This window comes from Manihot esculenta, chromosome 1, assembly GCF_001659605.2.
Source record: "Manihot esculenta cultivar AM560-2 chromosome 1, M.esculenta_v8, whole genome shotgun sequence".
Classification (NCBI taxonomy): domain Eukaryota; kingdom Viridiplantae; phylum Streptophyta; class Magnoliopsida; order Malpighiales; family Euphorbiaceae; genus Manihot; species Manihot esculenta.
Window position 1 is genome coordinate 6,168,743 of NC_035161.2, and position 21,099 is coordinate 6,189,841.

General features: G+C 34.8%; 2 protein-coding genes across 3 annotated transcripts; one reads left to right on the forward strand and one right to left on the reverse strand.

Moving 5' to 3' along the window:
- LOC110628035 (mitotic checkpoint protein BUB3.3) lies at nucleotides 1-5,017 on the forward strand. Its single transcript, XM_021774480.2, has 10 exons — nucleotides 1-271; nucleotides 388-518; nucleotides 1,410-1,492; nucleotides 1,766-2,011; nucleotides 2,284-2,353; nucleotides 2,899-2,979; nucleotides 3,057-3,138; nucleotides 3,233-3,333; nucleotides 3,846-3,948; nucleotides 4,442-5,017. The coding sequence occupies exons 1-9, from the start codon at nucleotides 167-169 to the stop codon at nucleotides 3,889-3,891; spliced, it is 945 nt and encodes a 314-aa protein (XP_021630172.1). The 5' UTR covers nucleotides 1-166; the 3' UTR covers nucleotides 3,892-3,948; nucleotides 4,442-5,017.
- A 534-nt stretch (nucleotides 5,018-5,551) lies between these two features.
- Nucleotides 5,552-19,450, reverse strand: LOC110625733 (isopentenyl phosphate kinase). Of its 2 annotated transcripts, XM_021771362.2 has the most exons (12): nucleotides 19,184-19,450; nucleotides 18,572-18,802; nucleotides 18,158-18,255; nucleotides 17,237-17,279; nucleotides 8,880-8,941; nucleotides 8,691-8,747; nucleotides 7,574-7,609; nucleotides 7,412-7,489; nucleotides 6,667-6,733; nucleotides 6,523-6,585; nucleotides 6,072-6,175; nucleotides 5,552-5,944 (listed from the first exon to the last, which is right to left on the reverse strand). In XM_021771362.2, exons 1-12 carry the CDS (start codon nucleotides 19,254-19,256, stop codon nucleotides 5,837-5,839), a joined length of 1,020 nt encoding a protein of 339 aa, XP_021627054.1. In that variant the 5' UTR covers nucleotides 19,257-19,450; the 3' UTR covers nucleotides 5,552-5,836. The 2 variants fall into 2 exon arrangements, with proteins under 2 accessions (XP_021627054.1, XP_043810292.1); XM_043954357.1 differs by lacking the exons at nucleotides 8,880-8,941; nucleotides 17,237-17,279 and having other exon boundaries at nucleotides 19,184-19,449.
- Between the last annotated feature and the right edge of the window lie 1,649 nt (nucleotides 19,451-21,099).

Genomic DNA, 21,099 nt, shown 5'->3' on the forward strand with positions numbered 1-21,099 from the left:
CGCGCTTCGTTTCTTGTCTTTGACAGGCTTGATTTAAATATCAAAACTCATCGTTTCCCGCCTTTCAACTCCAGTGCAGCTCACACCTTCACCGCCGACTCGACGACCGGGCCACCGTGCGAACGTCCTCTATCAACAGGTTTCTCTACTTTGGGTTGATTTCCAAATGGAAGGCGTTGGGTTACCGTTCGAAAACCTAATTGGAGATGCGGTTTCGAGTATCCGATTTGCTCCCCTATCTAATAATCTCCTCATTTCTTCTTGGGACTCTGTGAGTGTTCAATTTTTCATTTTGAAAAGGTTTTTGAGAGTTTTCATCTGAATCATGCCCATTAATTTATAAATTTTTACAGGATTAGTAATTTTGTCTGTGTTTTCGTGGCGTAGAATCTTCGATTGTACGATGTAGATGGCTCTCTGCTTAGATTAGAAGCTCCCTCCCAAGCTGGACTTCTCGATTGTTGTTTCCAGAACGAGTCCTTGGCTTTTAGCGCAGGTTCAGATGGTTGCATTAGAAGGTTCGTTGTTAAACATCACATTGGTTAAAATTTATACTGCAGCTTATTTATTTATTAATTTTTAAAAAAATTACTTGTTTGTTTATTTTTTTAAATCAAACCGAGTGTATTTATTTATAACATTCAATTGTGATGGAGCAAAAAATAAGGAGATAATCAATATTGGCAATAGATCTTCGCATATGTTTGTGCCGTTTTGCTAAGGCACTTGATGAATTATAACAAATGATACATTTTTGTGATCATATTTTAATATGCTATTGAATTAGTTGCTTTTATTTAATCATCTTGTGTAGAAATTGACCTTATTGAACCCCAGATAAACTGAATGGCAGTGAGTGGAGAAGGTCTTGATAACATTTGTAACTGTTGTAATTTAATACTCATTTTCACTCGGGATTAATCAGAGAAGGGATTTATTGAGAGAATTGGATCTCCAAGTACTTCAAAAGAAACAGTGGGAAAGAGTGAGGATGACCATGGGCTCATTAACACCATATATAGTTAGCAAGGCACCCGCACCACCGTTGCTTTTTTTTTTTTCCCTAATCCCACTTAAATATATACAAAACATTTCTTTAATAATTTGCAGTGATCACAATATAATATTTATCTTTCTATGTGTTCCAGCATTAGCATATACTTATATTAACATGCTAACTTATTCATTAGCTTTCAATTGCATATTATCCATGATATAATCTATATGGCTAACTAAAAGATCTAAAAAAATTCTAAATGATTAGTTTGTTCCTCAGTGGAGGTATCACTTTCTATATTGATCTTTCTTCTCTCTCTATATATAGTTATATACATTCAGCATTCCTTGAGTTTCAGTCTGTTGTCTCTATACAATCTATGCTGAGTCCTTTGGGGGCAATATTTTTGTAGGTGTGACTTGCATTCAGGAACTACTGAGACAATTGGAAATCATCATGATATAGCAACATGTGTGGGATATAGTGATGAAACAGGCAAGCTACAAATACAAACCTATTTCTAAGCTCTTTTTTTTTTTTTTTCTAGTTATTAACTATTGAACTTCTAGATTTTAGTCTCTTAAATTTCAATGTTTCAGATATTTTTAATTTATTTTTAAATCGTAGAGTTAATCCTGTCACGTCATAATTCAGATATTTTCTTGGGAGAGGCAGTCAAAAAGACATGCAAAAGCCCACTGTACAACTTTGTTTTCTGAATGTGTTGCTTATTTGACTTTAGATGATCCTGCTCTCTGCTTGTTGCAGGCCTATTGTTTTCAGCTAGTTTAGACAAGAATATTATGTCCTGGGATATGCGCTCAGCAAAGCCTCTGGTATACCTAATAAATATGGGTGCAGAAGTTGAGTCCATTTCTCTCTCTAGGTCCGATTTGATGGTAGCTGTTGGTGCATCAGTAAAGATATATGACTTGCGAAACTTGGAGAGGCCAGTTCATTTGAAAGAATCGTGTACCAAAATTCGAATAAAGCGAATTAGCTCATTTCCTAGAGGTATTACTTCAATTATCATGTCTTCGTTTTGTGAATATCTATTTTATCTGGTGAAAACATCTTTATTTGGAGGACATCATTATTATTAGACAATATGAAATGCTATTCTTTTCTGTGGCCTTATATCTCTTATGTGTGTAGATTCTCGTAGTTCTGTTGGAATGATCTTTGATCCTCATATAATAGTGTACAATTTACATCATTTCCTTGCATACCTGTGTCTAACTGTCGATGCAAGACATTTTCTTATAGAAGGATTTATTTTCTGGCAGGTTATGCTGTTGGTTATGTAGATGGACGGGTAGCATTGGAGTTCTTGGATCCATCCAATTTAAATGAAGGGTCTGTTTTTGGGCTATACTTGTGCATAACTTTAAACCCTTCTTTATTGTTAAGGGTCTGAAACGTATGTTAGGTTCCAATGATTAGACATTTCTGTTCTAACTTTCCTCTAGATATTTATTTCTCTTTCCCATTGTAGAAAGTGTTGCAAAGAAGGCTTGAGAATATTGCATTCATTTCCATTTTTTGAATTTTATTTTGTTCACAATGAAGAGTGAACCAAACTCGCTTCTAGCCATTAACATAGGACAGGTTTAGTGGACCTGTATTTGTGGTTGCTTAAAGATAGGATGGATGGGAATTAATTTGGACAACTAAGATATGCAAAGCAGTATGTTTAGGTATCAAAACAACCAAGCAAGGAGTATGACTTTTTTGGTGCAGATGAAGCATCGTGAACAGCTACTTGAGCAGAATTTAGGTTCATTATCCGGCTATTTGATGGTGATTAGGTTTCGTTGAAAAGAAATTTATATCCGTATTAGATAGAATTTTCTTTCACAGTTGAATAAGAGTACCTTATCTTTCTCAAAATTCTACTGCAGATATACTTTCCGGTGTCATCCAAAGTCTATGGATGGAAGAGCACATCTAGTTCCAATTAATGACATAGTTTTCAATCCACTGTATGTATATTTCAATCAATATTTTACCATTTGCAACTTCTGTGAAACTGAAAATTGATTGAGTGCTTTTGATTTAGTGTAAGTGGCACTTTTGTGACTGGTGATAATGATGGCTACATTATCACATGGGATAATGAAAGCAAAAGAAGATTATACGAGGTATAATTCATCTTATTAAAACTGATGGTTGCCCAATAATCTTTTCCCACCGGTTACATATTTTTCTTTTTATGATAAATTTTCTTGATGTTAGTTTCCCAGATACCCCAATAGTGTGGCGTCTTTATCATTCAACCATGGGGGAGATCTTTTGGCCATTGCATCCAGCTATACTTACCAAGAAGCCAGTGAAATGTATGTCATTCCTGCTGTCAAATGCTTTGTTTTTGCATTTGTCATTGTGTTTTAATATGAAAATGCAGTGCCAGAATTTAAAATTGCATGTGTCCTTGGTTAAATGTGGGGGTCAGGGGTTCTACACCTGGAGTCCCATACCCTTCTTCTACAATGATTGAGCATACAAGTCAGATTTCCTTCTCCCTTATCACCCTTAATGACTGTTTTGTAATTTTTGACTTACACATGTTTTTAATGATACCTTTCCTTGGACTCTATTATCCTTGACGACCCTGTACGTGATTTATTTTGAATTTTCTTTGTTCTTTTTGGGATTGAACGTTAGTCTTGGCTTGCTCATCTCTGCTATGCTCATTTTGGTATTTTTCATTACATTAAACTGTTGATGTATACATGCATCATCAATTATGCAATAATGCCTTTTCTTATTACATTAAAGTGTTTATTTATACATGCATCACTAATTATGCAATAATGCGTAGTTTTCAACCTACTATTATCCATGGCAGGGAAGCGACCCCTCAAATATTCATACAGAAGATGGAATACTGCTAGGTGATTTGGACTAGTTCTCAGTCGGAATAAATATTTGTACAATACTTGATGGAAAAGGTAACACACATCAATATGGAACTTCTACTGTATTATTGTTTCTAATTTATCATTTCAATGCCTGCACACCAGATTAAGTCGTCCACTTTTTTAGTTCTTTTCTTTTGGTCTTAGGTCTTGTTCGGTAAAGTAGTGTTTAATATTTTAATATAGTGAAATTTAATATTTTTAAAATGAGTATAATTAGAAAGTTAATAAAAAGTTGTAAAAGAATAAAATGGATAAAATGATGAAATGGAGGGAGTAATTTTTATTTTTTCTCAACTTATTTTCGTTCCCCTCTATTTTCCGCAAATCCAAAAAAAGGGTTCCTGTTCTTATTATTGCTGCTTAGGCTTGATGTGGAAAATTGAATCTCCATATGTCAGTTCATGTATTCTTCCAAGTTCCAACCAGCTAAATGACTTTTGCTGGTGAAAAAATATGTAAAATCCATATCATTTGTGCCTTGGTTTCTGTATATGGTTGTTTACTTCTGTCCCTTCCTTTTCAGTTAGTTCAAATCATCACAACCATATTTGCCTCTGGTATTATGGAATTGGACCCAAGAATCCACACCTTTGGATTAAACTGCTGTCCAACTTGCTTGAGCGAGTTTCAACATATCTCATCTGGTTCATGGCTTCTTTCCGAGCTTGGTAATTCAGTTCAGAGAGGGATCGGGCTAATCTTGTTGGAACTCTTTCTCGGGTAGAAATTGAAAGCAGGTAAAATTTTTGTTTTTATTTTTCATTTTTTAGCCTAGAAAAAGAGCTGTGTTTAAAAATAGATGTTGTACAATATGTCCTTTTTTATTTTAATTATTTATTATTGTTGTTATTATTATTATTAATGTAAAACTTATGCCTTTGATGGATGCAACTTTGAGTGATGGTGTTAAAACATTTTTATTATTACAATACATTCCATTGTTCATTTTTGTTTCCCGGTTGAACTTTCCTAAGAGTATTTTTTTGAATGTACAATTAGACCTCCCAAGAGTCTGTTTGACAAAATAGAAAATGTTGAAAATTTTTTTCAAGATGATTGCATCAGTGCTGTGGAAATCAACTTGTGCACACTGTTTGATCCACATGATTGAATGAAATTGGAGTGGCTGCAAAATTAGTTATTTTCTTTTTTTTTTGGGATAGTTTCTACAACTTAAGAAAATATCTCTTTCATGTGGTACTTTTATTATTTAACATTAAAAAATTGTATTGAAATTAAGAAGTTATTTAACATAGAATGATTCTTTAATTTTATGTATCTTTAAAATACAAAATTTTATAAAAATTTAATTCATTTTAATTTTTTATCAATTTTCTTGCAAAATAAATCATGGCAGAGGGATTTTATTTCTTTAATTCCACTTTATTGTATGAAGTATGAGCAATGAATATCTTGAAACAGTGAGTTTTAATTTGTCAAACAAGTTTAATTTAGTCTATTCAACGACTTTTTGATTAAATTAGTTTAAAATTTTTAATTTAAGCTAAATTTAGTTTAAAATCAAGAAAATTATGAAATCAAGCTTCTTTATTTTTTACTTTTCCATAAATTTTAATTTTTGGGTTAAATTAAGCTTAAATATGAAAAATTCAGGTTAACTTGGATAACAAAGGAATGAAATTGAAAATTGAATTGCTAATCAAAAGAGTGATGGGTCAAATTCATGTACTGTAACCAGAAGATGTTGTGAATTAATTTTTGCAGAGATACATTCAGGCAACACTTAATGGCATTCTGTAATACAATGAGAGGTCACAGTTAATGATGAAACTGAGAGACACTCAACTGAATTGCAAGGTTGATAAACTCAGCTAATGATTCATTACCAAGAGAATTTCTCAGATCAGAAAGTGTTTGACAGGCCATTTCATGCAAAGTCTCCAATATTCATCAAGTACTAGCAATTCCTTTTATCTACAAATCTGATTACTGTCCCAAGCCAATCATCAGGAATCGAGCTTCTCACTTCTCCAGACAACGCCCTCAACGAGTGGCTCGTTGCTGCCTGTAATTTTCCAAAATTCTTGGTATTAATTCCACAAACATCATGTTTTGGTGAGAGGGGGAAGAGAGAGAAACCCAAATGAATGGAAACAAAAATGCTGAGCAAAGTCTTGGCAGAAAGTCATCACCTTCACTATGTAGACATCAATGCCGAGTTTCGCTATCATTGCAGCTTCTGATATCTTGGTCTCCATCCCCCCAGTAGTATCATGGGCTGCTACAGTTATTTCAACTGTTGACAATAATTGGAAACCTCATTCAGATCTGGTGTTATGATCTCAGACAACATAGTTACATAGGCATATCACTTCCATTCAAAACGAAATGATCGATTGAACTTTATCACTTCCATCAACAAGCAGCGGCATGTCTATTTTTTTTTTTTTTTACTAGAAAACTAGTTTCTTTCATAATGCAACAAAAGAATTAAGATTGAATTTTTCTATCAGTAATAGTTCATAGTTTAAACAAAACTCCACATAACACACACACACATACACACACAAACATGCAGGCAAAATCATGTCTGAATAGCACATAACTATGTTGCAATATCAAAGTTTAATTACTCGCACGAACCTTGCTTATTCATGTCTTGACGTGCCGGCTTCACAACATACCAGCTCCCATCCTCATTCACAGCTGCCGTGGTTGGAGAATTGGTTATGCACATATAATTTGAAAGATCCACATGCAATGTCTAGGGTGAATATCAGTACTAACCGATCTCTCTCAAGAGCACCGCATTAGGTTCTGAAGGTGGACGATCATACACGCCCAAAACATCTGTCTTTATTCTATGTTAATCGGAGAACAAGAAAATAATTTTGTTGCTCAGCTATCAGACAAGGAAAGATGAGTATCAGAAGTACTAGAATTGCACACGCAAAGAACTGTCAAGCTGGAAAATCCAGGAGCCAACCAGAGACAGTCACAAGACAAAATGTAATCTTAGTCATTCATTAAACAGTTTAAGGTCACTTTCGATATTGAGACGAGGAGGAGAGAGAGAGAGAGAAGAGATGAAAGCTGTTAAACACGGAAAAAATTAGGAGCCAACTAGAGACATTTGTAAGACAAGGTAGACCTTTAGTTATTCATTATGCAGTTTAAGATTACAACTCCATTTAATTTCTTCATCAACTTAGCGTTTACACAACATAATGATGCTTCTTCAAAATCATGATATTGTAATATTTATGCAGTGATATTTATGATATATACTAGGAATCTAAGGTAACCATCATTAAGAATCTGCCTCTAATTATGCACAATCAAACACATGCCTTCCATTTGGCAAGATTCATTTTGCAAAAAAAGAATTCAAATGAATTCTTAAAAAATCATGCATGATTTCATTTCCTTCAGAAATGAAAATTCTGTAAGTAAAAAAGAAAATGAATTCTTTCATTCCAAACAAGAGACTCACAAAGCTGTGTCCAAGATTTGGAAGATGGAAAAAGGATACAAGAAAAACAACATATTCAGGTTTCAAGTAGGCCGCAAGATGGCGTATAATGACGTCACCACTCAATATGGTGCATCCCTGATCATGTGAGAATTCAATATTATACCAACTCCAATTATATAACAACAAGGCCCCACTTGTGTATCATCAAAGAGTGCAAACCTGTAATACATCAAGTACAGCATCTCCATGTAGAACCTAGAAGGAAAACAAAAATCTACTATCATACGGCATTTTCAACCAAAAAGAGAAAAAGAAAAAAGAAAAAATCAAGCGAGAATATAAGGACGCCAAAAGAAAGTAGTCTCCTTAACACAAGAACATATGTAAGCCTTATCAATTGGTAGAAGATAATCTTGTTCATATATTAGGGTTATATCCTTCGAACCAAGAATCAAATGATTTTGCAAAAAAATGTTGACCATAGGATGGTATCATATTAGGTAATGGATGATGTTGCAATATCAGAATCCTTGACTGATTTTTCATCATGAAAAGGGTTAATGTGGTAGAAAAACTAATGTATATTTCATGAATAACGGGCACAACTTTACACAGAATTATTCCTGAAGTGAAGGTAACTAATTAGGAAGATAACCTCTATAGTCAATCCTAAAATTAAATTAATTAGAATTTACTTACTACTCTACAACTTCATATTCCATAACAACATGTAAAGTGAATAGCTTTGCTATAGGGATCAGCTTGCATATAATCTTCCATATAGGAGAACAGGCAAACCGTCCATATTTATTGATTTGATATATCTAGTTTGATCCAGTCAGTCCATGTGAAATTGGAGATGGAGGCTTGCAGCAAAACCTGCTTGAGAAGGCAGGCTCCGTTCCATCTCCTAATGCCTGGGATGCCCAGGCAACCCTCCTTTTCCATGTGCAAACTTATAGGCTGAGGTTTTACCTTCTGTTGAAGAACCATATATTTATTTATTTTTTCATATTATATCATAGTCAACTCAAGGTGAGCTAGGATTGGTCTTGGTCATCTTAATTTTTTTTCTCTATTATTCTCTAATTCTGCAAGTTACTGTAATATCAGGATATGACATAAACAACAATTGTGTACAGTACACCATTTTGTAATTGACATCAACGACATCTTTGACGTGACAAGCTATAGTACAAAAGATGAGAAGAACTGATCATCTGGTTTAGGTACATCTAGTTTAAGTGAACTCGAAGGGAAAATATACTCCGTAATCAAAATTTATAATATATTCATGCTTTAAAGTACTAATAGAGATTGAAGAAATATATCTTACAGGTACAAATCCAGAGTCAATTGCCTTAGCCACCATTGACAAATCTGCTGATTTTAACTAAGGGAAGAAAAGAGTTCACGGTTAGAAATAGGACTTATACTACATGACTACTGATGAATTAAAGTCCCATATTTGATGCATATTAGATAATAAATACAAATAAATACACTCTTTCACAATGCCTCTGACATTTCTTTCTGAGGTTGACCATCCACATGAAAATGGAGACATTCCGATGGAAGGAATACCCTCTGTGAGAAGAGAACTTGTTAGCAAAGACAAACTAGCAAACATGACCAAGTAGAAAATTTCAAGACTAATCAAATGTCATTCCAATTGCACAAAATCAAAATACCACTTATAAATATCAATGCCCGTAGTTTGTTGCAGCAAGTAACATGACTCAGAAACTGAAAATTAAAGAGATGAAATGAAATATCCAAAAATCAAAGAAAACTGAATCATATGTTGAAAAATAATATTGCAATGCAATGACACTGGGTGCAAAACAATTGAACAAAGAGATAGAGAAGCCAGAAAAGGAAAAGGACAACTTTGGGTCCATTGAGCATTTATGTTGAAGCTGTGGTTAAAAAATCACTTTCTTAAATATATTAGTAAAAAAATATTAAAAATTAATTTAAATTATTTATAACACTAGTCGTTTGCTCACATGTTGTGTGGATATTAAATTTTTTGATATTATTATTGTATGATATTATTTTATAAAATAATATTTTTTTCATATAAATTCACTCCGCCTATTAAGAGAAGCAAAATATTTCCTCTAAAATTTTAAACTCAAAATAGTAATCAAGCATAAATCCATACACCATCAAACTCAATTGCAACAAAGAAAATCAAATATTTTAGTACTTATTATCATATATTATTAATATACAATAATAAATTCTATTCAAAAAACTATATTTTTAGGAAAATAAAATTTACTAAGCTCCGACAGTGGCGGTAGTGACAGTGGTGAAAGAGGAGAACTGTCTGTTTTATCATAATACCCTTCAAGTATGTCAATTTTTTGAGCGGTAAATCCTAGTATATCAATCATATTAGTCGAACACTACATTGTAATAGTACGAATAACTTCACAACAATTATGGTATAAATATATTTTACTATTAAGAAAGAATAGAATGATCTCTCCAAAAGATTTAGATGACTCATTGTCCAACTTCAATCTAACCAAGAGAGTTGAGTTGGTTGTCGAGAATAGTGCAACCATGCATCTCATGCTAGATGCTAAGAAAATAATAAGAAAGAAACATTTCAAAATACGAGCCATTTGAAAATGAAGGAGAGAGAGCTGTGTGAAGAAATATATGAAATAAAGATTGTGCTAATGGGTTTTATATACCGTGGATAAAAAAGGTTATATTTTTGTGGAAAGTGAAGAGACTAGACTAAAATTATTACAACCATTAAAATAATAAATTATAGTAATTTTTTTTTTTTTTTTGAAATGGGGATTGGGGATTGGGGGAGTAGAACCTGAGACCTCTCAGATTTACTCAGATGCACTTACCACCAGGCTAAGCCTGTGAGTGCTAAATTATAGTAATTTTAACTTGGTTGTTTAATATTTGTAACAATTGATTTAGAATATTAATTAGAATAACAATTTTACTTTTTGTTATACTTTAATTATTTATATTTATTAACATTTTATAGTTATTTGAGTTGAATAAAATTTTAGTTTGATAATATTTTATACAATTAGTTGTATTTGTTGAATCTCACATAGGTCGTAGAAAGGGGTAAGGTGCCCCTTATATGGGCCATAAGCACTCCTACCCCTTGAACTAGTTTTTGGGGTGAGTTATACCTAGTCCAAATTTAACATGATTTCATAGCCTCCCCATCCGACTTGGGCCTCCTATAAATATGTCACGCACCAGTCAAAATTCTAGATGTGAAGGGATGTGTTGAATCCTACATCGGTTGTTGTGGAAAGGGTAACGTGCCTATTATATGGGTCATAGGCACTCCTCCTCCTTGAACTAGCTTTTGGGGTGAGTTAGGCCTAGTCTAAATTTAACAATATTAATTCTTTAATTATTTTATATTTTTATCACAGTTAATATTTTTTATAATAATTGTAATCGATTATACATGTTTATTCTATGTAATTATTTACATCAAATTATATTAGTTATGACTTTATAAAATTGTCAAATAAATAAACAACAATACTGTGAGATAGTAAAACTTTTTTTTATGATCTTTTGTTATAGAATTATTGTTGTACGGTAAAAGTGCATCTTTTATATGGTGCTTACTCAATTTTTATAAATATATTTTTAACATTCTATTCATTATTTGTTATAGATTATAGGAAGTAAATATGTTAATATAGAAAGTAAATATTGATAGATGAATCAGTTGCTTAATTTTAGGATTGTATAATTGTTGGAAAGAATCCTCTGCCATGATTGTAAATCAATCAGTGTTGGAAAGAATCCTCTGCCATGATTGTAAATCAATCAGTGATCAAATCTTACCATGTTTAGTATAGCACGATTCTAGGACATAATTGAGGGCACAATCAAAGGTCTAATTGTTCATATTATGTACTATATAAACTCTGTAACTTACTACACGAGGGAAGAAAATAGAAGCAGTTTTCTTCCTATAATCTCAATTTCTTCCTATAATCTCAATATGGTATCAGAGCAGGTTCCGATCTTGGAATTATAGCCGTCCTGCAACCATCCGTTACCAGATATTTTTCCCGACCTTCTCTCACTAAACCAACCTACCAGATACCTTTCCCAACTTCTTTCTCTCACCGAAACAACAATGGCCGACCACCCCAGCCCGGCTGACCAATCCCAGGCAATAATTGATCCAATAGCAGACTTGTCACAAAAACTATTCCAGTTAATTCAGAATAGCCAAAATGGAAATCAGAAATCAGCAAACCAATTCAATCTTGATTCAGCACAGCCACCGTCCGACATAAAATTGAATGATTCCAATTATGTTGTCTGGGCAAAGATGATGGAGATGTTTATCACAGGGCGAGGGAAATCAAACCATCTGACTGGGACTCCCTCCCCTCCGACAGAAACAGACCCCGCAATTTACCTGTGGCAAACTAATGACAGTATTGTCCGAGGATGGTTAATCCAGACGGTAGAGCAGAAGCTCCGTCCAAATTTATTGCAGCACAAGACAAGCAAAGGACTATGGGATGCCCTCAAGATCATATTCAATACAGGTAGCAACAAACTTATCATTTACGAGTTACAGTCTAAAGCATACAAATTAACACAACAAGGAAGCAATCTGGAAGATTTATACAACGATCTTCAAGCCATCTGGGCCGAGATCGATGAAAGACAACCGACCAGAATCGAAGGAGACAACAATATCATTATCCGGAACCGGGAAATCCAAGAGGAACGTCTGTACCTATTTTTGGCCAGAGTACAGTCGGACCTCGATCCAGTCCGTCGAGAAATTCTCAACGAGGAGCCATTGCCGACCTTGGACAACGCCTACTCTCGGCTCCGAGGTGAGAAGTTGTGTCGTGCCATCCACCTTCCTCTTCCATCACCAGCGACAGCAGGTTCCGACCTCGTGGGGGCCGGTCTATTGGCTAAAAACCGGTCAGACACAGACAAGTCATCACTCCGGGATGATAAATCAGGCTTAAAATGCACCCATTGCGGCGGATCTCGACATACCCGGGACGGATGCTTTAAGATCATAGGGTATCCGGAGTAGTGGGAGGAAAACAATATCCGTAAGAAGAAAGGAAAGGGACAAGGCGCAGGGAATACGGCCACGGTCACTACCAGCTGCACCAAAAAGGCTGCCTGCGACAATAACCTGATCGGACAAACGGAGGAAAACTCGGGCAACGGACAGGGCTCAGGGGTTGCAGCGGCGCTACAAGGAGCCAAGAAAGGAGGAGGCACGGGTGTCCCTTATGATCGAGAAGGAGGTATTTTAGGGTTAGAAAGGAGGGACAATGACCTTTCTACCCCTGTCTCTTTAAATAAATCTAAATGTGCCCCTGCTTGTTTTAATTCTTGTAAAATTAAATCACTGGTCCCGGATGTTTTAGATAAGTCTGAATCGTTAGCCCTTAACTCTATCGGTCATGCTCACAAGGTACAAAATGCTAGTGGGTGGGTATTTGATTCAGGAGCCACAGACACTATGACTAATGATTCTTCAGATTTTGTTGTGTCAGCCCCACCCTCAAAATTCAATATTCTAAACACTACCGGTGGCTCCTTCCCGGTCATCGGTGGTGGTACCGTTTCTATAAATCCCACTTTAAATGTCTCCAATAGCCTCTATGTACCTTCCTTATCTTGCAAATTACTCTCTGTCAGTCAGATCACCAAACAGTTAAATTGCAGAGTACTTATGTATCCTCATTTTTGTGTTTTGCAGGATATTCATACGGGCACGGTACTGGGCCGTGGTACTAAGAAAGATGGACTGTACTATGTGGAGGAGGTCTCAAGTACTGGGTCAGCTCATTTAGCTCAAGGGTCCTCAACCCGACAGTTATGGCTCTGGCACCGGCGCTACGGCCATCCCTCAAGTGATTATCTTCGTACTTTGTTTCCTGAGTTTAAATCCATTGACATTCCAGTTTGTACTTCATGCGTGCTTGCTAAGAGTCATAAGAGTACTTATCATATATCCACAAATAAATCTGATACTCCCTTCTCAATAATACACTCTGATGTATGGGGGCCTGCCCCGGAATCTGTCTCCCCTGATTATAGATACTTTGTGACTTTTATTGATGATTGCACTCGTGTTACTTGGGTTTACCTGTTAAAACAAAAAGGTGAAGTGGCTGAGAAATTCTATGATTTTTTCCGCATGATTAAAACCCAATTTCACAGGACCATTCAAGTCCTCCGATCTGACAATGGGGGGGAATTTTTAAATAACCATCTCCAAACCTTTTTCCGGGATAATGGGATCCTTCACCAAACTACTTGTCCTTATACACCACAGCAAAATGGGGTTGCTGAAAGGAAAAATCGACATATCCTTGAGACTGCCCGAGCCTTATTGTATGAAGCCCAAGTTCCTCCTAAGTTTTGGTTTGAAGCAGTTGCCACATCCATTTACCTCATCAATCGACTTCCGTCTCGCGTCCTTAATTTCCAATCTCCCTTGCATACCTTGTCCTCTCATCACACCATCCCTTCCCATCTCAACCTTCCACCTAAAATCTTTGGCTGCACAGTTTATGTTCACATTCCTAAAACACACCGCACTAAACTTGATCCATGTGCTCTTAAGTGTGTTTTCTTTGGTTATGGTGTCCATAAAAAGGGCTATCGGTGTTTTGACCCAATCTCTAAACGGCTCTTCACTACCATGGACTGCACTTTTCTGGAAGAGGAATATTTTTTTCCTTCGCCAACTAGCAGTGAGGGGGAGACAACGGCACAATCACCACCACTGCCAAATTGGCTTAGTCAGGGGGAGCTAGAACTTGATCATTCTTCTCTTCCTGAGTCTACACCAGAACTGGGAGACACTGACCATCTAGTACAGTCCTCGGTCTCAACGTCACAACCAGAACCTGACACCGTAGAATATCCTGAGGAACACACAACTGAGGTATGTGAATCTGAACTTTCCCCTAGTTCTAATAACCTTACCACTGAACCCATTTCCTTTGAGGTTCCTGAAACAGGCCAATATGTCCTACCCCCTCGAAATAATAGAGGAATTCCACCCAGGAGATATGATCCAGAATTCGAGGCAGCCAGGTCCAGATACCCTGTGGCAAACGTTACCAGAGGAGAAAGACTATCACCTCAGTTGGTCAACCTACAGAAAAACATTTGCTCAGAATGGATACAAAAGGATGTAGCTGAACTCCGTTGTGACAACAAGGCGGCAATAAGCATTTCTGAAAATCCAGTTCAACATGATCGAACAAAACATGTTGAAATAGACCAACATTTCATCAAAGAAAAGTTGGACAGTGGTCTGATATCTTTATCGTTTGTTCAATCAAAGGATCAATGGGCGGACATCCTAACCAAAGCAGTAGCTGGACGAATATTCCATGAGGTTTTGGGCAAGTTGGGTATGCTAGATCCACATGAACCAACTTGAGGGGGAGTGTTGGAAAGAATCCTCTGCCATGATTGTAAATCAATCAGTGTTGGAAAGAATCCTCTGCCATGATTGTAAATCAATCAGTGATCAAATCTTACCATGTTTAGTATAGCACGATTCTAGGACATAATTGAGGGCACAATCAAAGGTCTAATTGTTCATATTATGTACTATATAAACTCTGTAACTTACTACACAAGAGGGAAGAAAATAGAAGCAGTTTTCTTCCTATAATCTCAATTTCTTCCTATAATCTCAATAATAATCATAGATTTGATCATTCCTGTTTAGATACCGTCTCTCATGTATAAATAGGTTGTAATCTCTATTGTGAAAAGCAACAATAAATATTATCATTCTACATGGTATTAGAGCCACCTTGGGTCAGACAAATTGTGCGGAGCTAGTAGGCCTGCGAGGAAATGGTTACCCGTGTGAGACGAGGTGGAGCTGTCCAAAGTACTAGCGAACCACAGAACCTGAGGGTCCAGTCTTGGTTTAGCAATTGTATTTGATTCAGTTGCAACGAGTATGTCGCAAATTTAGCAGGGGAGAGTGTAACGTCCATCTGCTAGCTTGTGAATTCCGTCCAACATTTAGAGATTTAGGACTCTATTTTGGGTTACTCATAAAGGGTAACATTTGGAGATTCAGGACTGTTCATTTTGGGTTATCCATAAGGGTAACATTTAAAGACTTAGGGCTCTGTTCATCGGGTTACTCGTAAAGGGTAACATTTGGAGACTTAGGGCTCCGTTCATTTTGGGTTATTATATTAGGGCTATATATATATATATATATAAAAGTTGGTCAAAACACCAAAATAACAAAATAGCTTTTTCCAAATTGATTTTCTCAAAAACATCTAAAATGATACTTTTTCAAAAAGAGCACTCTTTTGGCTAAGGCTTTTATTTTCTACCAATATGATTACAACAATTTACGGGGCCATCTTTGTTGGCAAAAAAGAAAAAAAAAACACGGCCACATACAAATTAGGAAATAGAGCGGAAAAAAACTCATTTTACATGGTTTGGCAAGTATGCCTATATCCATGAACAGCCTCATGATTTTTCCCCTTATGAAAAGAAAATATTATGGGGGTATTTATATTGATAAAATCTTTGTAAGTCTAGGATTCCTAATACAAATAGGAGTTAAATAATCAACCAATATAAAAAATGTCCAAGACCATAAAACAACATATGATTATGCCCTTGCACACCCAAGTACCTACTAAAGAACAAAAAATTATCCTTTGCCAGGAGATCTCTTCGAAATGAAGGGCATTCAGGCCCTTGTCACAAAGCTCCCTTTGCCAAGGGCCTTAGTTAATAGTAAACTTCCCACTAATAAATATGAGCCATAAATCACCAATACACATTAGTTTTTAGACAATAAAACACAACAATTTAGCTACTATTACAATCCTTTAGTGTCTCACCCCCTATTGTTATGTTTTAAAAAGAATAAACAAAACCCACCCCAAGAGGTGAGTTGGAATCGGCAAAACTTAGGGAGAAAGTGTGTTGCCCACTTAATGGGATTGCTCGAAACGAATCTGGATTAGACAAGGCAATGGACTTCAGATAATGGACGGGTATATATCAAAAAGAATAAACAAAACCCAAAATGCAACCCATATATTAGAAAGTGTACCCTAGGCTCATCCTAGTACTTTTGCATGCTTCCCTCCTTTACTAGCTTCAATATTGAGGTGCAAAGTACCCTTCTCAATTTGTTAGCCAAAACCAGTTGTCTAAATGTGCCTCAATTCCTATTGGGCTAGATTCCCATCTATAAAGATTATCCCTATTATGACTTGAGGGCTAAATAAATATTTTCCATAAATAAGGCTGTATTCTAGAGGCTTTGATGGCTTTAGCTTTGGAAGTTACTTAATGAAATACAAAAGTGTGAGTGGTATATTTGGGGTTCGATAGAAGGGGTTGAACAAGGTTACAAAATTATCTTTAGGGTGTAAAGTATAAAATTATCCCTTCCTTGTGAATTAATGAATCTATCAATTCCTTACTATTCTCACGATTCACTGTCGATACATGCAATCCTTATCCAATTCTTGGTTGCTTACAATGCACCTATCAGATTTGAATTGTTAGATTAGTGATTCAATATGAACTGTGCAATTCATATTGTAAATCACACAATTCTGACAATACTGAATAGAGTTATGCAAATGTGCGTTTTCTGTGTGTGTTTTATTCATACATGCAGATATTTTAGGTGCAGAGAAGTCTATCACATCCCCTGACAAATTCACACCAAAACCAGTTATCAGAATGGAAAACAGATTGTTGCATTTCTTGTAGCGAATACAAAGGCTACTTTCTCTTGTTCAGGGAAAAAGAGATGAAAAGAATGTATAGATGGAGATTATTCAGTAGCAATTACTAGATTAGTACCTCTAGCTAGTACTCGAACAATTTCAAGATTGAGAGTAGTCACCTGAAACCATGTAAAGGTTCAGGAAAAAAGATCATTATGGCATAATATTAATATGTCCTGTGATGTGTTTGCATGATACTACAAATCACAGTTAATAGCAAATTTTACAGCATGAGTAGCATAAAGACCAGATGGATGTCATTGCTACCTTCAATAAAACTGGTTTAGAGTTGAATTAACAGGCACCATCACTTTTTGTTTGACTTAATAGCTTATTATGATCTGAAAAAGGAGTCATGTAAACTGTATAGGTTCAAAAATTACAGAAAAATCAAAAAGTGAAAATATATTGGCAGCATCTAGCCCATCCCAAGTTTGAACTCAGACCCTTCACATCTGCCATATAAAATTGTCCCATGAACTATGGTGAAGACTTGAATATACCCCATTGCCACGTAGTAGGAACCTACTTAATAAAGTTTAAAAAAATTAACCTTTCTTTGAAATTTATAGGAATTTAAGGGAAACTTGGCTATGCAAGAAACTTGGTTTCGAAGACTTCATAATGGCTAATATTCTCAAATATCAATGGAAAAATATCAATAACTCTACCAGTGAATACTTGTCTGATTAGAGCAGTTACCCAAAAACTGCCACTAACCTATGGCCACGCTTAGAGGGTTAGATGAGTATTGATCAACTTCTCTTTTCAAATTAGGTTTCTTAATCATGTAAAATGAAATCATAAATGTAGAGACAAAATTGGTCATGGTTCAGTGATAGCAAAATATTGAAGCTTTATAAACATATCAAATATTTTTCACTTGCGAATAAAATACTGTGAACTTGGCTTCATAGCATGGTACAAAATCGTTTGGCACGCTCTCTGAAAAATAAGGAGAAAAGGGAAAAAAAAAATAGAGAAGGAACATTCTTACAGAAATGCGTGTAGCAACAAAACCAGCCCTGACAAGCAGTTTGTGCAATCCTCCCTTATGAACGCCTGATTTACTAGCCTGAAAATGGCCAAAAGAACCTGAAGCCAACAGTTGAGAAGAAACATTCAATATCATCATCAGATATCTTCAGCAAGCAAGAACTGCATCACTTCAGGAGATCAACTCCTACTGATGCACGAGAATCTAATAAACTGATTCCAATTGCAGAATAAGATATCTTTAGGCGTGGAGAAACACTGATCCTACTCTTATGCAATAATAATTTTTGTTAGTTCTTCATATAAATCTGTGGCACCCCACTGACCAGAAAGAAAAGAAATCACCAATAGAAAACAACCCATTTTCATGTCTAACATCTCTAATGATGATTCAAGCAACAGATATGTAAATTACCTGCTCCATGAACAACAACAAAACTGCTAGAATCCATTAAAGTTTGATCTTCAAAATTATCCATTTCACAGGAAATTTCAGATTTTCCAGGTCTCTTGCTCCAATCCATCCCAATAACCTTTTGGGAGCCGGATCCAGTAATCATAGCTTGCCTAAGCTGTGAGGATACTATCTCAAGATTTTCTTCATTTACCTTCTCTAGCTCATTCTTACAAGTAATTGCAGCACCACCTGCATCCATTGTACCATCATATATCAATAACCTATAAATTAAGAGAGCAAAATGGAATTTCTTGAACAATCCTTCAGATTCTTGGCAAAGTTAATCGTATGGCTTTAGTGGTTCCATGGAAGACTAGCATATAAACATTGATTTTAAGGACTATGAAGCCAAAATGAATCAAACCCAGTTCAAATGAGATCCATTACAATCTTATTGGAAACATTGGAAACACTGAAAAGAAAAAAAATGTCCACCAGTCAAGTAATTTCAAGAACTTGTCAATGGCAGATTGATCCCGAAAGTTTTTATTGATAAACATTTAATCAGTTCAAGGAAAGACATGGGTTAATCAAAGAATCTGAAAAACGAAAGCGAGAGAGAGAGCAGACCAAGTTTAACGATGCAGCGAATTGGTTTGGTTTTCGGGAGATTGAGAGGTGCGGTCCGTGTGGAATCCTCCATTTCTTTGCTCTCTGGTCTTACTTCAGCAGTACGGTCTGATTCTCCCTGTGGAGCAAAGTCACCTGTTAAAGTTCACTCCTTAATCCTTTGTTTGGACTAAGCGAATTGAATTGAAAAAAATGAAAGGAAAATTATTCTAGGATCCTGAATTTTAATAAAATTCACTATTAAGTCTATAATTCTTAGTTTCAGGGGTGTGTGATTCTGGTTTCGGAACCGAAAGTCCTGACATTTTTTGGAATCAGAAATATAATTAAATTTCAATAACTCTGATACAGTTGTATATATTTTCAGTTTCAATTCAATTTTAGTATCAATTTTTTTATTCTAATTTGATATAATCTTTTAATTTCTATAATAAAATTTAAATTTAAATAAAATAATTAAATACTTTTAACATATTATTAATATTATTTAGACAAAATATCCTTTTAAGTCCCTGACAAATTTTTAAAAATTTACTTAAATCCTTGATAAAAAATTTTATCCAAGGAATTCCTTAACTAAATAATATTACCAATTAAGTTAAATGGATAAAATTTTTCTCATTTCCATCCCAAATTCTTCTAATTTTCATATCAAATTCTTCCCTTCTTCCATCAACATTCCGGTGTTGAAGTCTCTTCCTCAGAATTTTTGCCAACATAATCAAATTTAAGCATTGATAAAAATTACACTCAAATAAAACCAAATATATTGCTTTCCTAACAAAAAATTTAGTGATAGTCCTTAGATATATAAAATTCCAAATAAAAGTTTGCCAAAAATGCTAAAAGGAACAAAAAAGGAAAATAAAAGGGATTTTAAATATTATAAAAGGCAAATCTCAAAACAAAACTTTTCACATACCCAAAAAAATTAAAAGTAAAATACCATAAATATAATGTAAAGGTTAGGGTTTCAATCATGTGATGTGATAACCCCAATGGGGTGAGCAGTATTCGGTTCAAATCAAAAAAATTGATCGAATCGAATCGATTTGAAATTTTGATTCGATTTTTTATATATTTTAGTTCGGTTCGATTTTTAATTTCAAAAATTTCTGTTTTTTCGGTTCGGTTCGATTTTGATAAAAAAAACCGAAAAAAATTGAATCGAACCGATTAGTGATAATAATATATTTTTTCAATAATATAGAGAAATTAAATCATATTAAGATTAAAATATTTTAATTAAATTTTAAAATATTAAAAATAAAGTGTAAAAAATAAAAAAAAAATTATTAAAATTTCGGTTCGATTCGGTTTCTGACCAAAATAGATTCGGTTTGATTTTTATAAATACTAAAATTTCGATTTTTGATTTATTCGGTTCAATTCGATTTTGAACCGAACCGACCGAATGCTCACCCCTAACCCCCAATTCACAAATTCTTCATTACCAACACTAAAAACCACCTATGTGTATACAATATATAGAACATAAAACACAAAAATTTAAAAACACAAAAAGAAAAGGGAGAGGCACTAAATCTAAAAAATGGATTTGATGTGAGCCGATTCATCAACCAGAAACTTCCAAGTACGCAAGGCTGTAGAAGAAAAAAAACTTTCTATAGCACAGAACAACTGAACAACTTCAGTGAGTGAGAAAAACGTTTAAATGAATTTAACTAGGGTGAGCATTCAGTCGGTTCAGTTTAAAATCGAATTGAACTGAATAAATTAAAAATTGAAATTTTAGTATTTATAAAAATCGAACCAAATCGATTTTGGTCAGAAATCGGATCGAACCAAACCGGTCTGATTTGATTCAATTCAGTTCTGTTTAATCGGTTTCGATTTTTAATAAATTTTATATTTTTTACCCTTTATTTTTAGTATTTTAAAATTTAATTAAAATA